Genomic DNA, 17917 nt, shown 5'->3' with positions numbered 1-17917 from the left:
AAAATATATGATACAGGTTTCATTATGGTCTATACATAAGTGTAGAGGGAACAGTACAGACAGTGAATACACTGAACTAGTTTTATTCCATCATAATGTATGTTTATTAAATGTAAATGTATTTTTTTCTCACTTCCCGTCCCCAAAAAGAAAGCTGATATAGGCATGATATATGGCAACACATGCAAATTACAACTGGATTACACATACTGCACAAAAAATGTTATAATAGTCAATAATTTGTCAAAATAAAACTGTCTGTAAAAGTGGTACATGTGTTACGTCGGGGGATGACACAAACAACTGGAGGTAAGATCCAATATGCAGGTTTATTCAGCGTCAGGCAAGCAATGGTCAAATCAGGTGCAAACGGCCATAAACAGGCAGTCCAGAATCGTAGTCGTATAAACAAGCAATAGGTCGTTAGGCAGGCGGCTAAACAGGATAACAAGGATAAGCAAGACTAAGATCAAGATACGGGAAGACAAGACTAGGAGAACGCGTTGTCATGTCATCAACAGATTAACAAGACCCGGCAATCTGGATGGGTGAATGAGTAGCTTAAGTGCAATCAGTCTCTGACTCTCAGGTGGTGAGAATGTAATCAGTCTAGGGCTGCGTCCGAAACCGCCTACTACTCAGTAGGTACTGCATTTGAATTTAAACGTACTACTCGGCCGTTAGAAAAGTACGTTCTATACAGTATGAACGTGAAAAATATGAATGGAATTCAGACGTACTACATCCGCCATATTGTCATGGTCACGTGACCTGCCTGCGTAATTTACGTCGCTTTACTCCCATTCATGAATTCGCTCGCGGGGCATCATGGGATAGCGCAGCATGCATGGGATGCGCACTCTAGAATCTCGCCGGAAGTAGTAAGTCATCCAGGTACTTCTCGCATACTGTTTTTCGAATTCTATAAATTCTATAAATACTGATTTTAGCGTACTATATAGTATGGAAGTATGCGGTTTCGGACGCAGCCTCGATGAGTGAGCATGTGAGTGTGACCAGAGAGTATGTATGTATATGTAGTCCAGGAAAAGGCAGAAGTGCAGTCCATGGTTTGTTGTGTGAGAACCAGCGATCTGTGAAGAACGATCGCTGGTTATCGTAACAACATGGCACAAAGGAACCATAAATATGGAATAAGGATGAATAAAGATGAAATTTATAGATAATGTTGTTCAGTTGTGTCATCTTCTGTGGTAACTATCCTAAAACTTTCATCATCTATAAACATGTAATATTGTACATCAGTTTCTACGCATCAAGAGTAATGCAACAGTTATTTATTATTTTGAGTGCTTGTATCAGATGATAATAACATCATGTTAAGTAAATGAATACACATTTATTTCATATGTAATGTTTGAGATGCATTTTGAAATGGGATCAATTTGATGTTTAAATGTATTATATTGAATTGGTGATCTTAGTTCAATGAACAAAGTATCTTTGACTTGTGTGTACTGTATCCAAGCATTTGTAAAAAGAGTTAAGAGTTTTGCAAAATCAAAACATTTTGGCAATGGTTGTGAATTTCGTGTCTAGAGTTTTGAAAATTGACACCAGAGTTCTGAAATTTGTGGCAAAACAATTGTAAACACTGTAAACAAAGAGTCCCTGATAATGATGAGTTTGTCTCTAATAAAAATGTTTGCTGTAAGTTGTTATTGGGTTTAAAGCTGGCTGCTGGGTAAAGTAGCTCATTTTGTAAAAAAAAATAAAATTATAAAATAAAAGTGCACTTAAATGCATTAATAAGTATCTGGAGATCATGTTCATTTAAAAGTGTACTTAAATGGAGTATACTGTAATAACAATGTTTTAACACACTTAAAACTGTTGAATGTCATGTTGAATGTATGGTCATTAAAATGCATTCAATCATTTTTTTTAGTAATCTTTTGTCATGCTTTGAAGCATAATTATTTGTATTTGTTTACTGAAATACATAACATACAGATTTCATTATAAATGACATATGAGTACAATTTAGCCAGTAGATGTGGTATTATGTAGGTGATAGTGGTAATTATGAAGTTGTAAAAATGTAACTCTTACTTCGTGTTAAGGCCTACTTAAATGAGTCAAAAGCACTGTAAATTCTGATTAAATTTAACATAAACATGAGCTATAGTCATTTTTGTTTCATTTTGATTAACCTTAAACATTACATTCAGCTTGCATCTACAGTTGAAGTCAAGATTATTAGCCTCCCTTTGATTTTGATTTTTTTTTATGTCCCAAATTATGTTAAACAGAGCAAGGAAATTTTCACAGTATGTCTGAGAATATTTTTTCTTCTAGGGAAAGAAGAAATGTGTTTTATTTCGGCTACAATAAAAGCGGTTTTTAATATTTTAAAAGCCATTTTAAGCTCAAAATCATTAGCTATATTTTTTTTTGATAATCTACAGAACAAACCATCGTTATACAATAACTTGCCTAATTACCCTAACCTGCCTAGTTAACCTAATTAACCTAGTTTAAATGTCATTTTAAGCTGTATAGAAGTGTCTTGAAAAATATCTAGTCAAATATTATTTACTCTCATCATGGCAAAGATAAAATAAATCAGTTATTAGAAATGAGTTATTAAAACTATTATGTTTATAAATGTGCTGAAAAAAATCTTCTCTCTGTTAAATGGAAATTGGGGGAAAATAAACAGGGGGACCTACTAATTCAGGGGGGCTAATAATTCTGACCTCAGCTGTATATTTCTTCTCTTCACATTTCTTCTGTAATAAACACTCCATGTGCACTTTTTATAAAATATTTTTTGTACACAATCTTTCAAAAATCTCGCTTCTTTGCGCTATTTTTACAATACTTAACCTTTGTTTTCTTTTTCTTTTTAAAAACCACCACTCGTGAAAACAGAGACAGGTAATAACTGCACCTTTTTCTTTTTTCAATTAGAGCTAGAGCAAACATGTTTCGTGATGTCTGGGTTCCATCGTGCTCCATTACGTAGCTTTACTTAGCACCCATGTTTCCTTTCACTTTGCTACTGTCATTTCAGATTGTGTATTTTGTAATAAATGTCTAAAGGGGATCATTAAAATAAAGTGTAACCCTGCTGTGCCCTGCATGTCTCTAGAAACACTTGTTGTTGTTGTTCAAACGTGCCTTGTTCAAACAAACAATAAACGAACAAATAAAAAATAAAATAAATAATAAATGCCATGATAGCCAATCGGAGCTGCAGTAGCTGTGACATTTTAGACCTGTTTGAAACTGGTATAAATGAGATATTGCTAAAAGCAGGAGTTTAGAAAGTTTGATCTCGTCCATTTTTTGGGGGGGGGGTTAATCTTTGCATTTTTGTTGTTAAAGGTGCAGTAGATGTTTGTCTTCAGAAACACTTTTTGTTGTGCTGGTTGAAAGTCTCTTCACATTCCAATAGTAATGATCAAAGTAAATGTATTGATATGTATTTCAATATTCTGGGTAAAGCATAAAACTAAAAAATTTTCATCCAAAAAAATTATCCAGCAGACAATTTCCAAAATTCTGATTAGTAGCCCAAACTGTCTGTCAACAAATGTAGATTTGTACATCTGCGCTCCCTATTATCTACTATCATATTTATGGTGCACGTTCATGATTTCACAAGGCGTGGCTTTGAATGGCAGAGGAGAAACTTTGTTTTTAAAGATATTATGCTAACAGTTAGCATTTTGGCTATATAAATACACATTACAACAACTCAAAACAATTAGTACAAACTGCAAAACCTAGCTGATAACCTGCAAAAGCGTGTTACTTGCTCAAAATGGATAGCCAATTCCTCAAAAGCAAGTATTGATGTCAATGAAAGTGTCAGTGTCATCAAGATAAAAAGTCCTGACAGAAGATAATCAAATGGCTGTCATGTTTTCATTATGACAGTTACTTTGTACATTTTTTATCCAATGCAAAAAAAGTCAGATTTTGGTGACACTTCCTGAAAATGCTCAAGACAGTACTATATTTGCACAGCCATTTGAAAACTACAGTAAAGTTAGACATCACTGTCATTTAGTGACATTTAGTGAGGAATCTGAGTACAAGACACTGAATATGTATGTTTCACATTTTTACTGCTGATGCTCTTTACAATTCTAATTTATTCACAGCATTGTGCAAAATAATAAATACAATTATATAACATTTATATATATATATATATATATATATATATATATATATATATATATATATATATATATATATATATATATATATATATATGTATGTATATATATATATATATATATATGTATGTATTATAATATATAACAATTATATAACAAACATAAGCTTCTTTTGGGTAGAGCTGTGCACAACTCTAAACAATATTGCTGTACATATTGAAACTGAACCTACAACATACATAGTTCTGTAAATCATTCATGAAATTGTTAATTTTAGAAAACATTTTCAAGAAAAAAGATCAAAAATTGTTTATAAAATGTCCTTGACAGATTTTGATAACTAGTTCAACATTTTTGTATGTAAAGATTAGTTTTATATGGAATGACTATTTAGCATTTACAAAACGTTAATTTTGACTGACATGACATAAGCAAATGATAATGTTTATAAAACAGAAGAGAGTTGTATGAAAGCAATTGATGCATGTCCAAAAGCATTTGCAATTTGTTGGAAGGAATGAGACACTGCTACTATGATGTGCACAAATGAATAATTGTTTTGATAAATGCATTAACTGTTCTGCAAATGTAAATAGTGTTGTGAGAAATGCACCAAAGCCACTGAGAAAAGCTGTATTTCAAATTTAAACTATGAAAATTACAGTATTTCTAAAAAATAAATAAAATAAAATTGGTTCAAAAGTGTAAAAATCAATGTCTAATTTTGATCTCTGTAATTGTGGAACCCTGTGCTCCTTCATCACAGACTCTGAGGACTCGTACAATGACTCTGTTTTCACACAATGCCTGTTTCCATCTCTCTCTTTTTGCTAACCAGATAAACTCATTGGTTATTCCTTTTGACTTGCATGTTTTCCCTCAATAATTGAGCGTAAGAGAGCGCTGGGTTTCTCCAGCATCAGTATGCTGTGTGAGCTCGTGCCATGCGCTGTATGAAGCACCACTGCTCTATATTTCTCCAATGTAATATTCATGAATCAAGTATTCTCTTTGATGGAGACAGTATGCGGCATTAGTTAGTTGCTGAAGAATCAAGGCCCCCACTGCTGCATTGCATCGCAAAATCATCTTGCTCAGAAATTCAGATCGATCTGTATTTATAGAACACAGACATCCGATAGTGGCACATACCGTCAGTATCCATGTAAAAAGATTTAGTAAAGAACCAGTCAAGTTGAGAAATTAGAGGGGGTGTAGTATTACCCAGTAATACCCAACTGGTCAATGACATTTCCTGCTTGCTGTGGTTTTTGTCCTATTTTTATTTGAGCTTTACACAGTTCTGTTCTTAGAAGGGCTGTTCACTACTGAGGCCAACTGACTTATCATGCTAGATGGATGGATGGATGGATGGATGGATGGATGGATGGATGGATGGACGGACAGACAGACAGACGGACAGACAGACCGATGGATGGATGGATGGATGGATGGATGGATGGAAGGACGGACAGATGGATGAATGGATGGATGGACGGATGGATGGACGGACAGATGGACAGACAGACAGACGTATGGATGGATGGACGGAGAGATGGACAGATGGGCAGACAGACCAACAGATGGATGGAAGAATGGACAGACGGATGGACAAACAAATACACAGACGAATGGATGGATGGACGGACTGATGGACAGATGGACAGACAGACCGATGGATGAATGGATGGATGGATGGATGGATGGACGGATGGACAGACAGACCGATGGATGGATGGATGGATGGATGGATGGACGGACAGATGGATGGATGGATGGGTGAATGAATGGATGGACGGACGGACGGATGGAGAGACAGACAGATTGATTGATGGATGGAAAAATAGATGGACAGACGGAAGGACGTATGAACGTATTGATGGATGGATGGATGGATGGATGGATGGATGGACGGACAGATGGACAGACAGACAGACGGATGGATGGATGGATGGATGGACGGACGGACGGACACACAGACAGACGGACACACAGACAGACCGACGGACGGATGGATGGACGGAGAGATGGACAGATGGACAGACAGACCAACAGATAGAATAGATGGATGGACGGAGAGATGGACAGATGGACAGACAGACCAACAGATGGATGGATGGATGGACAGACAGATGGACAGACAAATAGACAGACGAATGGATGGATGGATGGACGGACTGATGGACAGACAGACCGACGGATGGATGGATGGACGGAGAGATGGACAGATGGACAGACAGACCAACAGATGGATGGAAGAATGGACAGACGGATGAATAGGAGGAAGAAGAATGGATGGATGGACGGACTGATGGATGGATGGATGGATGGATGGAAGGATGGATGGATGGATGGAAGGAAGGACGGAGGAATAGACAACCAGATAGATAGGATTTTAATTTTGTTAATATATTGATTTAATATAATATATTAAATATTCATTCATATACCTTTTTCAAATTTATGTCATACATACTTTTGGGAAAGGATTATTTAAATTCATAAAAGCGACAGTAAAATGTATATTTATATAATGTTAGAAATTACTTATATTTCAAATAATGTTCTTTGTTAAGAAAAAAAAACATCAGGGTAAAAAAAATCAGTTTTCATAGAAATCATAAGCAACACAACCATATTTGATAATAGATAATATTATTAATAATAACAGTAATTGAGCATATTAGATTGGTTTCTTATGGATTGTGTGGCACTGAAGTCAAAATATATATTTTATTAAAACTGAGAAAAAAGCTCTTACAGAGACAGATCACCTAAAAAATGAAAATCTGCTGTTTGTTTATTAATGCTCAGGTCATCCAAGTTCTAGGTGTATTCTATTTTGCTTTTCTTTAATTGGACACTAAAGAATGATTTTAATTCAAAATCAGTCTGTGCAAGAATCTGAACCACTTTTAAACTTTATTAGACTTTAAAGGGTGATGCGGTGGTCATGCGCAGTGGGTATCGCTGTGGCCTCACAGCAAGAAGGTCACTGGTTCAAGCCTCGGCTGGGTCAGCATTTCTGTGTGGTTTTTGCATGTTCTCCCCGTGTTCGTGTGGGTTTCCTCTGGGTGCTCCGGTTTCTCCCACAAGTCTGGTCATTGTGCTTCACAAGACCTCAATACTGTATATCGTTCAGGAGCTTGTTTTACACCTATATGGGGGTCTTGCCTCTTAAAAGAAAAAGAAAATATTCAGTGTTTTAGTAAAGAAAACAGAAAAACGGTAACCCGCCACTTGGATGGCCTACGTGCGAGTAAATTAACAACACATAAATAATTTTGTGTGAACTCTGTTTTTCAACATCTTGTTCATGACTATAACATCATTATTGATAATATATGTATATTTTAATTTCTCTTTTTAAATATGGACATTAGAATCTTTCAGATTGCTACAACAACCATTAATGTCTCTGAGATAAGTATTTACTTCCGTCTCTTGGACCTCTTTAGGGACTTTGCCTTCGTGGCAAGTGATAAAGACACCTGCATGCTCAAGTGCCACGTGTTCCGCTGCAACGCTCCAGCCAAGACCATTGCCTCTGCCTTGCATGAGATGTGCTCAAAGGTAAGAGCAGACACTCCTATTACACCTGATGCCAATAGTAAAGGAGTGTAGTTCACCCCAAAATGACAATTCTACTGTGAAACCCTCAAATTGATCCAAATGGGTTTCTTTTTTCTGTTGAACACAAAAGAAGATATTTTAATCATTTCCATAGTATTTGTTTCCTACAATGGAAGTCAATGGGTATCAACTGTCTGGTTGCAAATGTTCATCAAAATATCTTCTTTTCTGTTCAACAGAATATAGAAACTCTTACAGGTTGAGTATATTTACATTTTTCGGTCAACTTTTAATCAAAAGGTCCTGTTTGAAAAACTACTCAGGCACCATTTTAACAGCAGACCAAAAAACCCAGTGTTTTTTCCAACCCGGGGCTCATTGTGGAAACGTAGTCCCGCGGACGTTTCTGGAGACCGCGGAATACGTCCCGGCGGGTACGTACGGCTGCAGTTTTTGTTTTCGCGAATCCGTGAGCGGCTGCTGTTGTACGCCTCTCGCTGGCACAAACCTGTCGGCCGACCCGCCCTCCTCCTTCCCCGAACCCAACCAATTTTACCGATCAACCCGCCCGCCCGCTTGCTTCCCTAAACCCGAGCGACAGTTTACAAAAGCCGTTCAAAAAAATAAAAGCCCCGATTTTTTTTTTTTCTACCGCGTTTTCGGATTTCGCTGCGTTCTCACCCTGTCACGAAACTCCATCACTTAATTTTTGGGATTCTGTTTTCGTCTAACCTGATTGCTGGAACAGATTTTCCCCGGACTCGAAACCGGTCGCCTAGGTCGACTCCTCTCTGCATCTGTGAGCTGAGTGAACAAACGGTTTGCAGCGGGGAAGCCCTCCACAAGAAGGTAAGGCAAGCGCGAAAGGGAACAGCGTCACACCGCCCCACAGCGTTCGCTTGAAAAAAAAAAACGCGGTTGTACGTTACCCCGGGACGTATTCCGCTGTCTCCAGAAACATCCGTGGGACTACGTTTTCAGAATGAGCTTGGGTTGGTTTTTTTAACCTTAAAGGTTGGTGACTTTTTTTAAAATGACCCCAACATTAGACAAAATTAATCATTTCATATTTTCATAAAGTCTGTACACATTTAGGGTACACACAATAAGAATCTGCTGCTTTAACTTTTATGAATACCGTCTTGATAAAAACCTTACACTCATGCAAATACTTTTTGCATGAAAAATATACCTTTTACTTTAGTAAAAGTGAAGTTTAGGCCCCGAGTCAAGCTAATGTACGAACCACCAATCAGACTATTGCTAACAAAGTATAAATAACCAAACACCTTACCTTTAGTCATCTTCGTCTTGAAGAATCCCCCCTTCCACCCCTTCTCCTCCTCTTTTGTCTACAGGGCAGCACGGCGGCCCAGTGGCTAGCACTGCGGCCTCACAGAAAAATGCCTCCAGTTCGGGCACCTACCCAAACGGTCAGCATTTTCGTGTGGAGTTCATGTTCTCCCCGTGCTTGCGTGGGTTTTCCCCGGGTCCTCCGGTTTCCTCCCACACTCCCAAAAACATGACACTTAAGTAAATTGACTAAACCAAATTAGCACCAAATTCGATTCAATTCTGTCAGCAACGCATCACCTTAGTAACCCTCACGCAGCAGGAGGGGGGGGTTCTCGAGATCTACCCGAGCTCAAATTCCCCTCTCGCCCTGCAACGGGAGGGAGCCCCGGGCTCGAGGCTCTCATGAGCTCGGGACTCTCTCCCGGGACAGCATGCCAATCTAGCTTATTACCAATCATCAGCTAAGTGTGAACTCTTTAAACATAGATTAAACATTGATGAAATACTCCACACGCACGAGGGAACACCTAAACATTTACAGATGAGGTTGTTTCTTCATGCAAAATTGATCTGAGGATTGCTTCAGATGCTTAATTTGAAAGGTTTAGTGAAGTCGGGTCATTTTTTGTTTTTTTTATGATTATTTATTTATTGCAGAACAAAACCAGCAAACATAGCTAGCAACATTTATATACAAGCCAGGGTTTGCATTAAATGAAAATACATAAAGAAAAATTACAAATAATAATAATAGTAAAATAAAGACAATAAAATAATAAATGAATAACAATACATAGAAAAAGAAAAGCTCTGGGGTGAGAATTAACTAGCTATTATATAAGAAATTTTCTCAATAAAATCAGACCATGCTTTGATTGTATGGGAGGGGTTTAGCTCTGTTAATTGTTGCAGTGGAACGTTCTAACAGTGCAATATTTTTTAGTTCAATAAGCCACATTTTACCCGCTGGGAATGAGGGTTCATGCCATATTTTAAATATAACCTTCTTGGCTGCAGTTAGTGCAGTATGAAATATCCTGCGTTGGAAAGTGTTTAGGTTTAGATCATAATCATCATTCAATTAACAGATATTAGGGTGTTTGGGAATGAACATCTCACACAATTCTGAAATAGTTTGAAATACCTTCTCCCAAAATGTACTGATAAGTGGACATTCAAAAAACATATGAAGTCGGGTCATTTTTGACCTGAACAGAGAATGGTGTCTCCAGAATTTTAAAACAACAGGAGGGTTTAATATTAGCAAAATCAGAATTCTGTGCTCATAAATGTACATATTTTAAAGACTCCACTGTGCATTAGTCAATTCTTGATTGTGATTGGTGTGTTTGAGCAGATTATGACCGAAAAGGCAGCATTGCAGCCGTCTATGGCCCGCTCTCTCACCATGGAGAGCATCTCTCCAGAGGACTTGCCCCGTCAAGGTATGACACCTGCAATCTTTTTTAGAGTAGTATCTCTTAAGGGGCCATAAAAAAAACCCTCAATTCAGCAGGGTGTTTTCACACCTCTACTTTGGAAAAAGTCAGAAAAGTGGGCGTGTCCAGCTTTGTTTAGGGGGGAGTGTCGGAAGAACTAAAGAGGCATGGTGTGGGAGTGTCTATTTGGGCACGCGCTGAGTTTCAGAGTCAAAATACACACACACAGGGGAGAAAGTGACTGTGTTTACATGGACATCTGTAGTCGAATTATTTGCCAAATTATTAAATAGTGGACTTTAACTGCAGTTTGGCTCTTTCATTCAGGGAATTCATTCATGCCCCTCGCGACAAACGAGATATTTGATTCAAGAAACTGCTCTAAGCGTGTATTTAGAAAAAAAAGTCAGCATTTCCCAGAAATGCTGGTAGGTAGTGTCAGAAGTTAGTGTGTTAGTGTGTTATTCCGGTCACAAAATGCGTTGAAAATCCTACACGAGGTTAAAGTTTGGTTGTGGTGCTAACATGTTTACACTCTGTGCAATAGTTCGATACGAACAAACTGAATAAACAAAGAGCACTGGTCGCTCACTTACCAAATCTGTAGAGACAGGACAATCACCAGCAATTAGAGCCGCGTCTTTATTAAGAGAAGACTACAAGCGAATCCGGATCTCAGCGTTTGCAGATGAGAACAGCTCTAAACAATAGAAAGTCAGAAAGGTAAACAATAATCCTCCTTAGACACGTAAGTTATTGTTGTCGAGCGTCGCGTACACTGTTAATCCACACGTGACTCCAGCTGAGCTCTCACAGAGAGAAAATGAAAACAAAACTTAACTGCAGCAAACTATAAAAGCAACACTTTATGCTTGTTTTGCCAACACAACGTGGCGTCTCTGTCGTCTAAACACTGTGACAGTAATGAATAGTAATGAAGTTGCACAATAGAGGGCGCTGATTGGTTTGAACCAAGCCTTACTCATGCATTAATGCAGCACACTCTGGGACGTAATAAGACACACTCTGGCACAGACTTCCAGTCTGCAGGCTGGAATACACGCTATTATGTCATGGCCGTGACGCAGCTTCAAAAATTTGTTTCAAACCGGAAGTACGAATTTGCTTGAAATAACGCAAAAACAACCAATTTACACTTTTTAGTGAAATATAGGTGTCCTAATAGTGTTTTTAGCAGTGTGGGACACATATACGACTGTAAACAGCTCAAAAAAAATGTGTTTTGGTGTTTCGTGACCCTTTAAACATAAGTGTCAGGTTGACAGTACTCTAAATTGTAGTCTTTGAGAATGTTTGATATGTGCTTTCCAGTCGACTTCTTGGAAGCAGTGAGGCAAAGGGTGCAGAAGTTTGAGGTGGAGTACATTGGAAACTTGCCAGTATCCAGAGCGATGGGTGAGTAGGATTTGGGCTATTCAGAGATCTTGAGTAATAAACCTCTTTAACACTATCTGTGTGAGTATGGTGCTCAAAATGCGTACACTCCTCACACAGCTCTCTTTTAAATTGATACTGTCTATGAGATGTTGTACAATAAGGCATTTACGTACGTACATTAGATTAGTCTGTAACGAGGAGGCTGACACAGGGGGATCCATCTGCAGTATGTTTATTAAACACAAGTGAATTAGGAACACACACCAAGTGCTGTTAGAGACACTCACATGAAGATCAGGCATAAGGAGTTGAAAGGCTAGCAGTAAACACTCTTTGATCGTTGAAACAGGCGTAGGTCAGGGCTGGCAGCGGAATTCAGTAACGGAGAGGAAAGCTGAGGGTCGGGGCAAGCAGCGAGGAGAATAAGGTTGAGAGCAGTCCGGGTCAGTAACAGGAGATCAAACAGGATACAAGGAAAAACGCTCGGTAATGTTCACTGGGCAAACAAGACTTTGCAAAGATGTGAGCGTAAATGCTGCTTATGTGTGTGCATGTGATGAGAGTCAGGTGCATCGCAATCAGTGACAGACACGGGGCTTCTGGGGGATGTAGTGCTTAAAAGTCCAGTGAGAGAGACCTCTGCTGGCCAGTGAGGGGAATCACAGGGACCGAGCTGGTGACATAGTCAGTACCAAAGCCAAAACCAGATCTGTGCTAAAAACACATAGCACTTCACTTTTTCCACATTTTTTTATGTTACAGCCTTATTCCAAAATGAATTGAATTTATTTATTTCCCCAAAATTCTACACACAATACCCCTTGATGACAATGTGAAAAAGATTTTTTTAAATTGTTGCAAATTTATTCAAAATAAAAAAGCTGAAAAATCACATGTACATCAGTATTCTCAGCCTTTGCTGTAAATCGCTAAATTGAGCTCAGGTCCATTCTGTTTCCACTGATCATTCTTGAGATGTTTTAGCAGCCTAATTGGAGTTCACCTGTGGTAAATTCAGTTGATTGGACTTGATTTAAAATGGCATACACCTGTCTATATAAGGTCCCAGGGTTGACAGTGCATGGCAAAGCACAAACCAAGCATGGAGTCAAAGGAATTGTCTGTACACCTCCAAGACAAGATTGTCTCGAGGTACAAGGCTGGGGAAGGTTACAGAAAAATTTCTGCCGCTCTGAAAGTCCCAAATGAGCACAGTGGTCTCCATTATCCGTAAGTGGAAGATGCTTGAAGCCACCAGGACTCTCCCTAGAGCGGGCCGGCCATCTAAGCAAAGTGATCAGTGGAGAAGGGCCTTAGTCAGGTAGGTGATCAATAACCTGATGTTCACTCTGTCTGAGCTCCTTCTGTGGAGAGAGGAGAACCTTACACAAGGATAACCATCTGTGCAGCAATCCACCAATCAGGCCTGTATGGTAGATTGGCCAGACAGAAGCCACTCCCCACCTGAAATTTGCCAAAAGGCATCTGAAGGATTCTCAGACCATAAGACACAAAATTCTCTGGTCTGATGAGACTAAAACTGAACGCTTTGAGTGAATGCCAGGCGTTACGTTTGGAGAAAACCAGGCACTGCTCATCACCAGGCTAATACCATCCCTACAGTGAAGCATGGTGGTGGCAGCATCATGCTGTGGGGATGTTTTTCAGCAGCAGGAACTGGAAGACTAGTCAGGATAGAGGGAAAGATGAATGCAGCAATGTACAGAGACATCCTGAATGAAAACCTGCTCCAGAGTGCTCTTGACCTCAGACTGGGACGACTGTTCATCTTTCAGCAGGACAGTGACCCAAAATATCAATGGAGTGGCTTCACAACTCGGTGAATGTCCTTGAGTAGCCCAGCCAGAGCCCAGATCTATATCCTATTGAACATCTCTGGAGAGATCTGAAAATGGCTGTACACCGTCGCTTCCCATCCAACCTAATAGAGCTTGAGAGGAACTGCAAAGAGGAATGGGCAAAAATTCCCAAAGGCAGGTGTGCCAAGCTTGTAGCATCATAATTAAAAAGACTTTAGGCTTTAATTGCTGCCAAAGGTGCATCAACAAAGTATTAAGCGAAGGCTGTTGATACTTAAGTATATGTGATTTTTCAGGTTTTTTATTTTTAATAAATTTGCAACAATTTCAAAAAATATTTTTTCATATTGTCATCAAGGGGTATTGCGTGTAGAATTTCGAGGAAATAAATGAATTGAACCCATTTTGAAATAAGGCTCTAACATAAAAAAAAAAACGTGGAAAAAGTGAATCACTATGAATAATTTCCGGATGCACTGTAAAGAGTGAATTCCAGATGAGGAATGCATGCTTACAATGTCAAAAATATGGTCCTGGAGTTGACATATTGTGTGGGTTTGTGATTATTGTGTGGCAGGAATGGAAGTGTTGAACAGAGCTATTGAGAGCATCATGCACTCCAGAGACAGAGATGAGTGGGAGCCAATAGTCATCCATGTGTCTGATACAGTTCTGTCTTTATGGAGAGGAGAGGTAAGAATATATAGCAAGTGATATTGAGGCTTTTCACTGCCCTTCATTTGTATTGCATACTGTGCCTCTAATACTAATACTCCTTTGAATGTGTAGCATTAATATTTTTGCAATATTCATATTTTTGAATAAATGTTTTCATGTAAGTTGTCATAAGCTGAAAACACAAGATACTGGTGCAAACAGTTTAAAATGTTTTGAACAGGCCAAATTTCAAAGGTTAGTTAAAGATGCATCACATCAGATTAATTTCATAGTGTAAACAGTCAGGAGCAATTAAAAACAACTGCAAATAATCTACTCTCACCTACTGTCTAACTTAATCCAAAGTTCTGTCATGAAACTCTGTTGGGCACACAGGCTGAAATGTCCTATCCAATGTCCTAGCCCAAGGGTAGCAAACTCGGTCCTGGAGGGCCAGTGTCCTGCACAGTTTAGCTCTAACTCTAATCAAACAATTCATAACTCAATTCATAACTCTGAATATCATTTTTAATAATCAATAATGGCCATTATAAAAGTATAACGTACGATAGGTTTATACCAGGGGTTTTCAAAGTGTGAGGCGCGCCTCCCCTGGGGGGCGCCAGAGCATGTCAGGGGAGGCGCGGGAAAAATATTAAATAATGTTTAATTATTATATGTATTTTTTATTATTTTTAAATGTTTTAATTAAATAAAGCTAAAAAAAAAAGAATACGTCAAAAATAAGAAAACCTTTTTTACCCAGAAGGCCATAGCTGTGAATTCGCTTCTGTTGGCAAGACCGCCAATACAGGTATATGCCTGCTAATACAATGGATCGGTTTCTTAGACCCCCCGAATCAAAGCCTTCAAGTTCAGGGCTTAAACCCAAAAGACGACTATATGATGATCAGTCTTTGAGTTTAGGATTTACGTGGACAGGACCAGCTGATGAACCACGACCTTTATGTGTGGTTTGTCAAGATATTTTGGCTAATGACAGCATGAGACCCGCTAAACTTCGACTGTTTTGACTGGGATGGACAGTTCTTGGATCTGTTCTATTCATCATCCTAGTTTTAAAAACGTTATATTAAAATACTTGTTATTACTCTGTAAATAATTGCACTTTCATGCAAATGATGATAAAAGTGAGTTAACAGTCTGACATCTGTCTGTGTCTTTATATATACTGTATATATGTATATGTGTGTGTGTGTGTGTGCGTGCGTGTTTGGGAGGAGGGGGGCGCCAATGGATAAGTTGTGTCAAAAGGGAGGCCCACTGTCTTAGACTTTGAAAAACCCTGGTTTATACTATATAGAAAATAAAGGTAAGCAATCAGTCAATATGAGGAATCAGTGTACGTGGTTACATTAATTTATTATATTAACTTATCTTTGTGCTCAGCCAAAACATGTTACCTGAGAACAGGTCATAGATTCAAAAGACCGGGGAAGTCGGGGAATATGTCGTTAGATAGAGACAATATTATTAAATAGCACATTTAATGAATATAGTGAGATTAGATCCATTGGTAGATCCTTGATGAGCTATCAGCAAAGTAGCCAGGGTGCACATAGTTTAGCACATTAGTGTTAAGTCATAAAAAAGGTAGCCCTGGCGCACATAGATTTCATTCAGTCATTTTCTTGTTGGCTTAGTCCCTTTATTAATCAGGCGTCGCCACAGCAGAAGGAACCGCCAACTTATCCAGTACGTTTTTATGCAACGGATGCCCTTCCAGCCGCAACCCATCTCTGGGAACCATCCACACACTCATTCATTAACACACTCATACACTACGGACAATTTAGCCAACCCAATTCACCTGTACCGCATGTCTTTGGACTGTGGGGGAAACCGGAGCACCAGGAGGAAACCCACGCGATTGCAGGCAGAACATGCAAACTCCACACAGAAACACCAACTCGAGTCGAGCCGAGCCGAGGTTTGAACCAGCAACCCAGCGACCTTCTTGCTGTGAGGCGACAGCACTACCTACTGCGCCACTGCGTCGCCACACATAGATTTGGTCCTTTAAAAAAAATAAGAGTCAAGAATATATTATTAACACTATTTTAGATAATTCATGATCTAATTCCATTCAAAATGAAATTTAAGTCCACTGCATGAACACAATTTAGTAAAGCATAACGAAAAGATGCATATTACTATGACTAGCAAACAAACTGTGCAGAAACAGTATGACTAGTTTTCATTTCTGAATATAATCATGTCTGTTTTCCACTTCTTCTTTCCCTCTTGCTTTGTTTCAGGATGGAGACGACCCATTCTGGGAATCTCAAGTACGCTACTTGACTTTCCTAGGTGTGGGTCATGACACGCACACTTTTGCAGTCATAGTAGATGCTGGAACCCAGCGCTTTGAATGCCATGTGTTTTGGTGTGAGCCCGATGCCGGGATCATCTCTGAGGCAGTCCAGGCTGCATGCATGGTGAGCTGATACTACATTTATTTGACTTCCACACTACAGAACTGGTAAAAGGTTACAGTTTCATGATACTGTGGGATTCCGTGGTATATCTTTCTGTTGTAAATGTCTGTCGCCCTCTTCAGGTTCAGTACCAGAAATGTTTGGTGGCACAGACTCCTCCTGTGAGGCCCAAGATATGGAGGGCAGGCTCCAAAGTCAAACGAGCCAACTCCATGGATGGCTCCAGTTTCCCACCACGATATCAAGGACACACAGCCTCCAAAATGACCTCTCCCAGTGTGAAGAAGGGCATGCTGGCATTTTTTGAGACATTTCGGAATAAACACTCTGCGGTATCCACTCCCTAACAACAGCGTCTGTGTGCACTGTGATGGGGAGGAGATGTAGAGACGGAAGAAATGAACATGAAGGTTAAGAAGGCTTAAAAATAAGAGTATCCTTTGCCTTTGGCATTTTTTAATCCAACTTAATTTCCCCAGTATGACCTCACTAAAAACCCACCTTATTGCCCTTAATAAGTGTGTTTTTGAGGATTGACAAATCTGAATGTAGGTGTGCAGAACAGTGTTTTAATGACGTTGAGGTGCTGTGCTCTCACATTCCAAGACTGACAGAACCCCAGACGCTCTGCTGTTCTACAACAGTTCTTGACCTCAAATCTGACTTGTGTAATCAGTCTAGTTCACACTGCACAGACAGACCCAGACTCATGCCAGCAAACACATTCTATAGTAACCCCCAGTCAGTCTGTGTTTGGCAGGTCGTGTAGTATTAGAGGGCTCCTATTAACAGGTGATTTTGGCGTTCATCTGCGTCTGGCAGTGCAAACAATCCTTGTATCGTTTTGCTCATCTGTTTGTTCCAGATAAATCATGAGTCTGTAGTATTAGCTGTGGGGATTTTTCAGGGTGTGTTCACACTTGGCAGGTTTTCCTTTGATTAAAACGAACGATGGTGTGACTAACCTGTTACTGCAGTTAATTTAAATAAGTTTGAATGCTTCCATCAAAACCTTGCCAGGGTACACATATTTTAGCACATTAAGCCTGATTTATACTTCTGCGTCAAGTGACCGGCGTAACTCACGGCGCAGGCAACGCGCATGGCTGTGCATTTATACTTCT

General features: G+C 39.2%; 1 protein-coding gene across 1 annotated transcript in view; it reads left to right on the top strand.

The window, feature by feature from the left end:
- apbb3 (amyloid beta (A4) precursor protein-binding, family B, member 3) overlaps window positions 1–17917 on the top strand; it is a 53589-nt gene that overhangs the window by 34642 nt on the left and 1030 nt on the right. The window contains exons 7-12 of the mRNA XM_021469236.3: window positions 7610–7724; window positions 10378–10465; window positions 11792–11875; window positions 14255–14370; window positions 16614–16793; window positions 16916–17917. The exon at window positions 16916–17917 is cut by the window's right edge and continues 1030 nt beyond it. Of these exons, the coding sequence (XP_021324911.1) occupies window positions 7610–7724; window positions 10378–10465; window positions 11792–11875; window positions 14255–14370; window positions 16614–16793; window positions 16916–17140 (808 nt within the window). The 3' untranslated portion in view covers window positions 17141–17917. The remainder of the gene's footprint in view (window positions 1–7609; window positions 7725–10377; window positions 10466–11791; window positions 11876–14254; window positions 14371–16613; window positions 16794–16915) is intronic.

This window comes from Danio rerio, chromosome 21 (genome assembly GCF_049306965.1).
Source record: "Danio rerio strain Tuebingen ecotype United States chromosome 21, GRCz12tu, whole genome shotgun sequence".
In the NCBI taxonomy this organism is placed as follows: Eukaryota; Metazoa; Chordata; class Actinopteri; order Cypriniformes; family Danionidae; genus Danio; species Danio rerio.
Note: the sequence above shows the minus strand (reverse complement) of the source record. Positions and strands in the feature narration are given on the sequence as shown.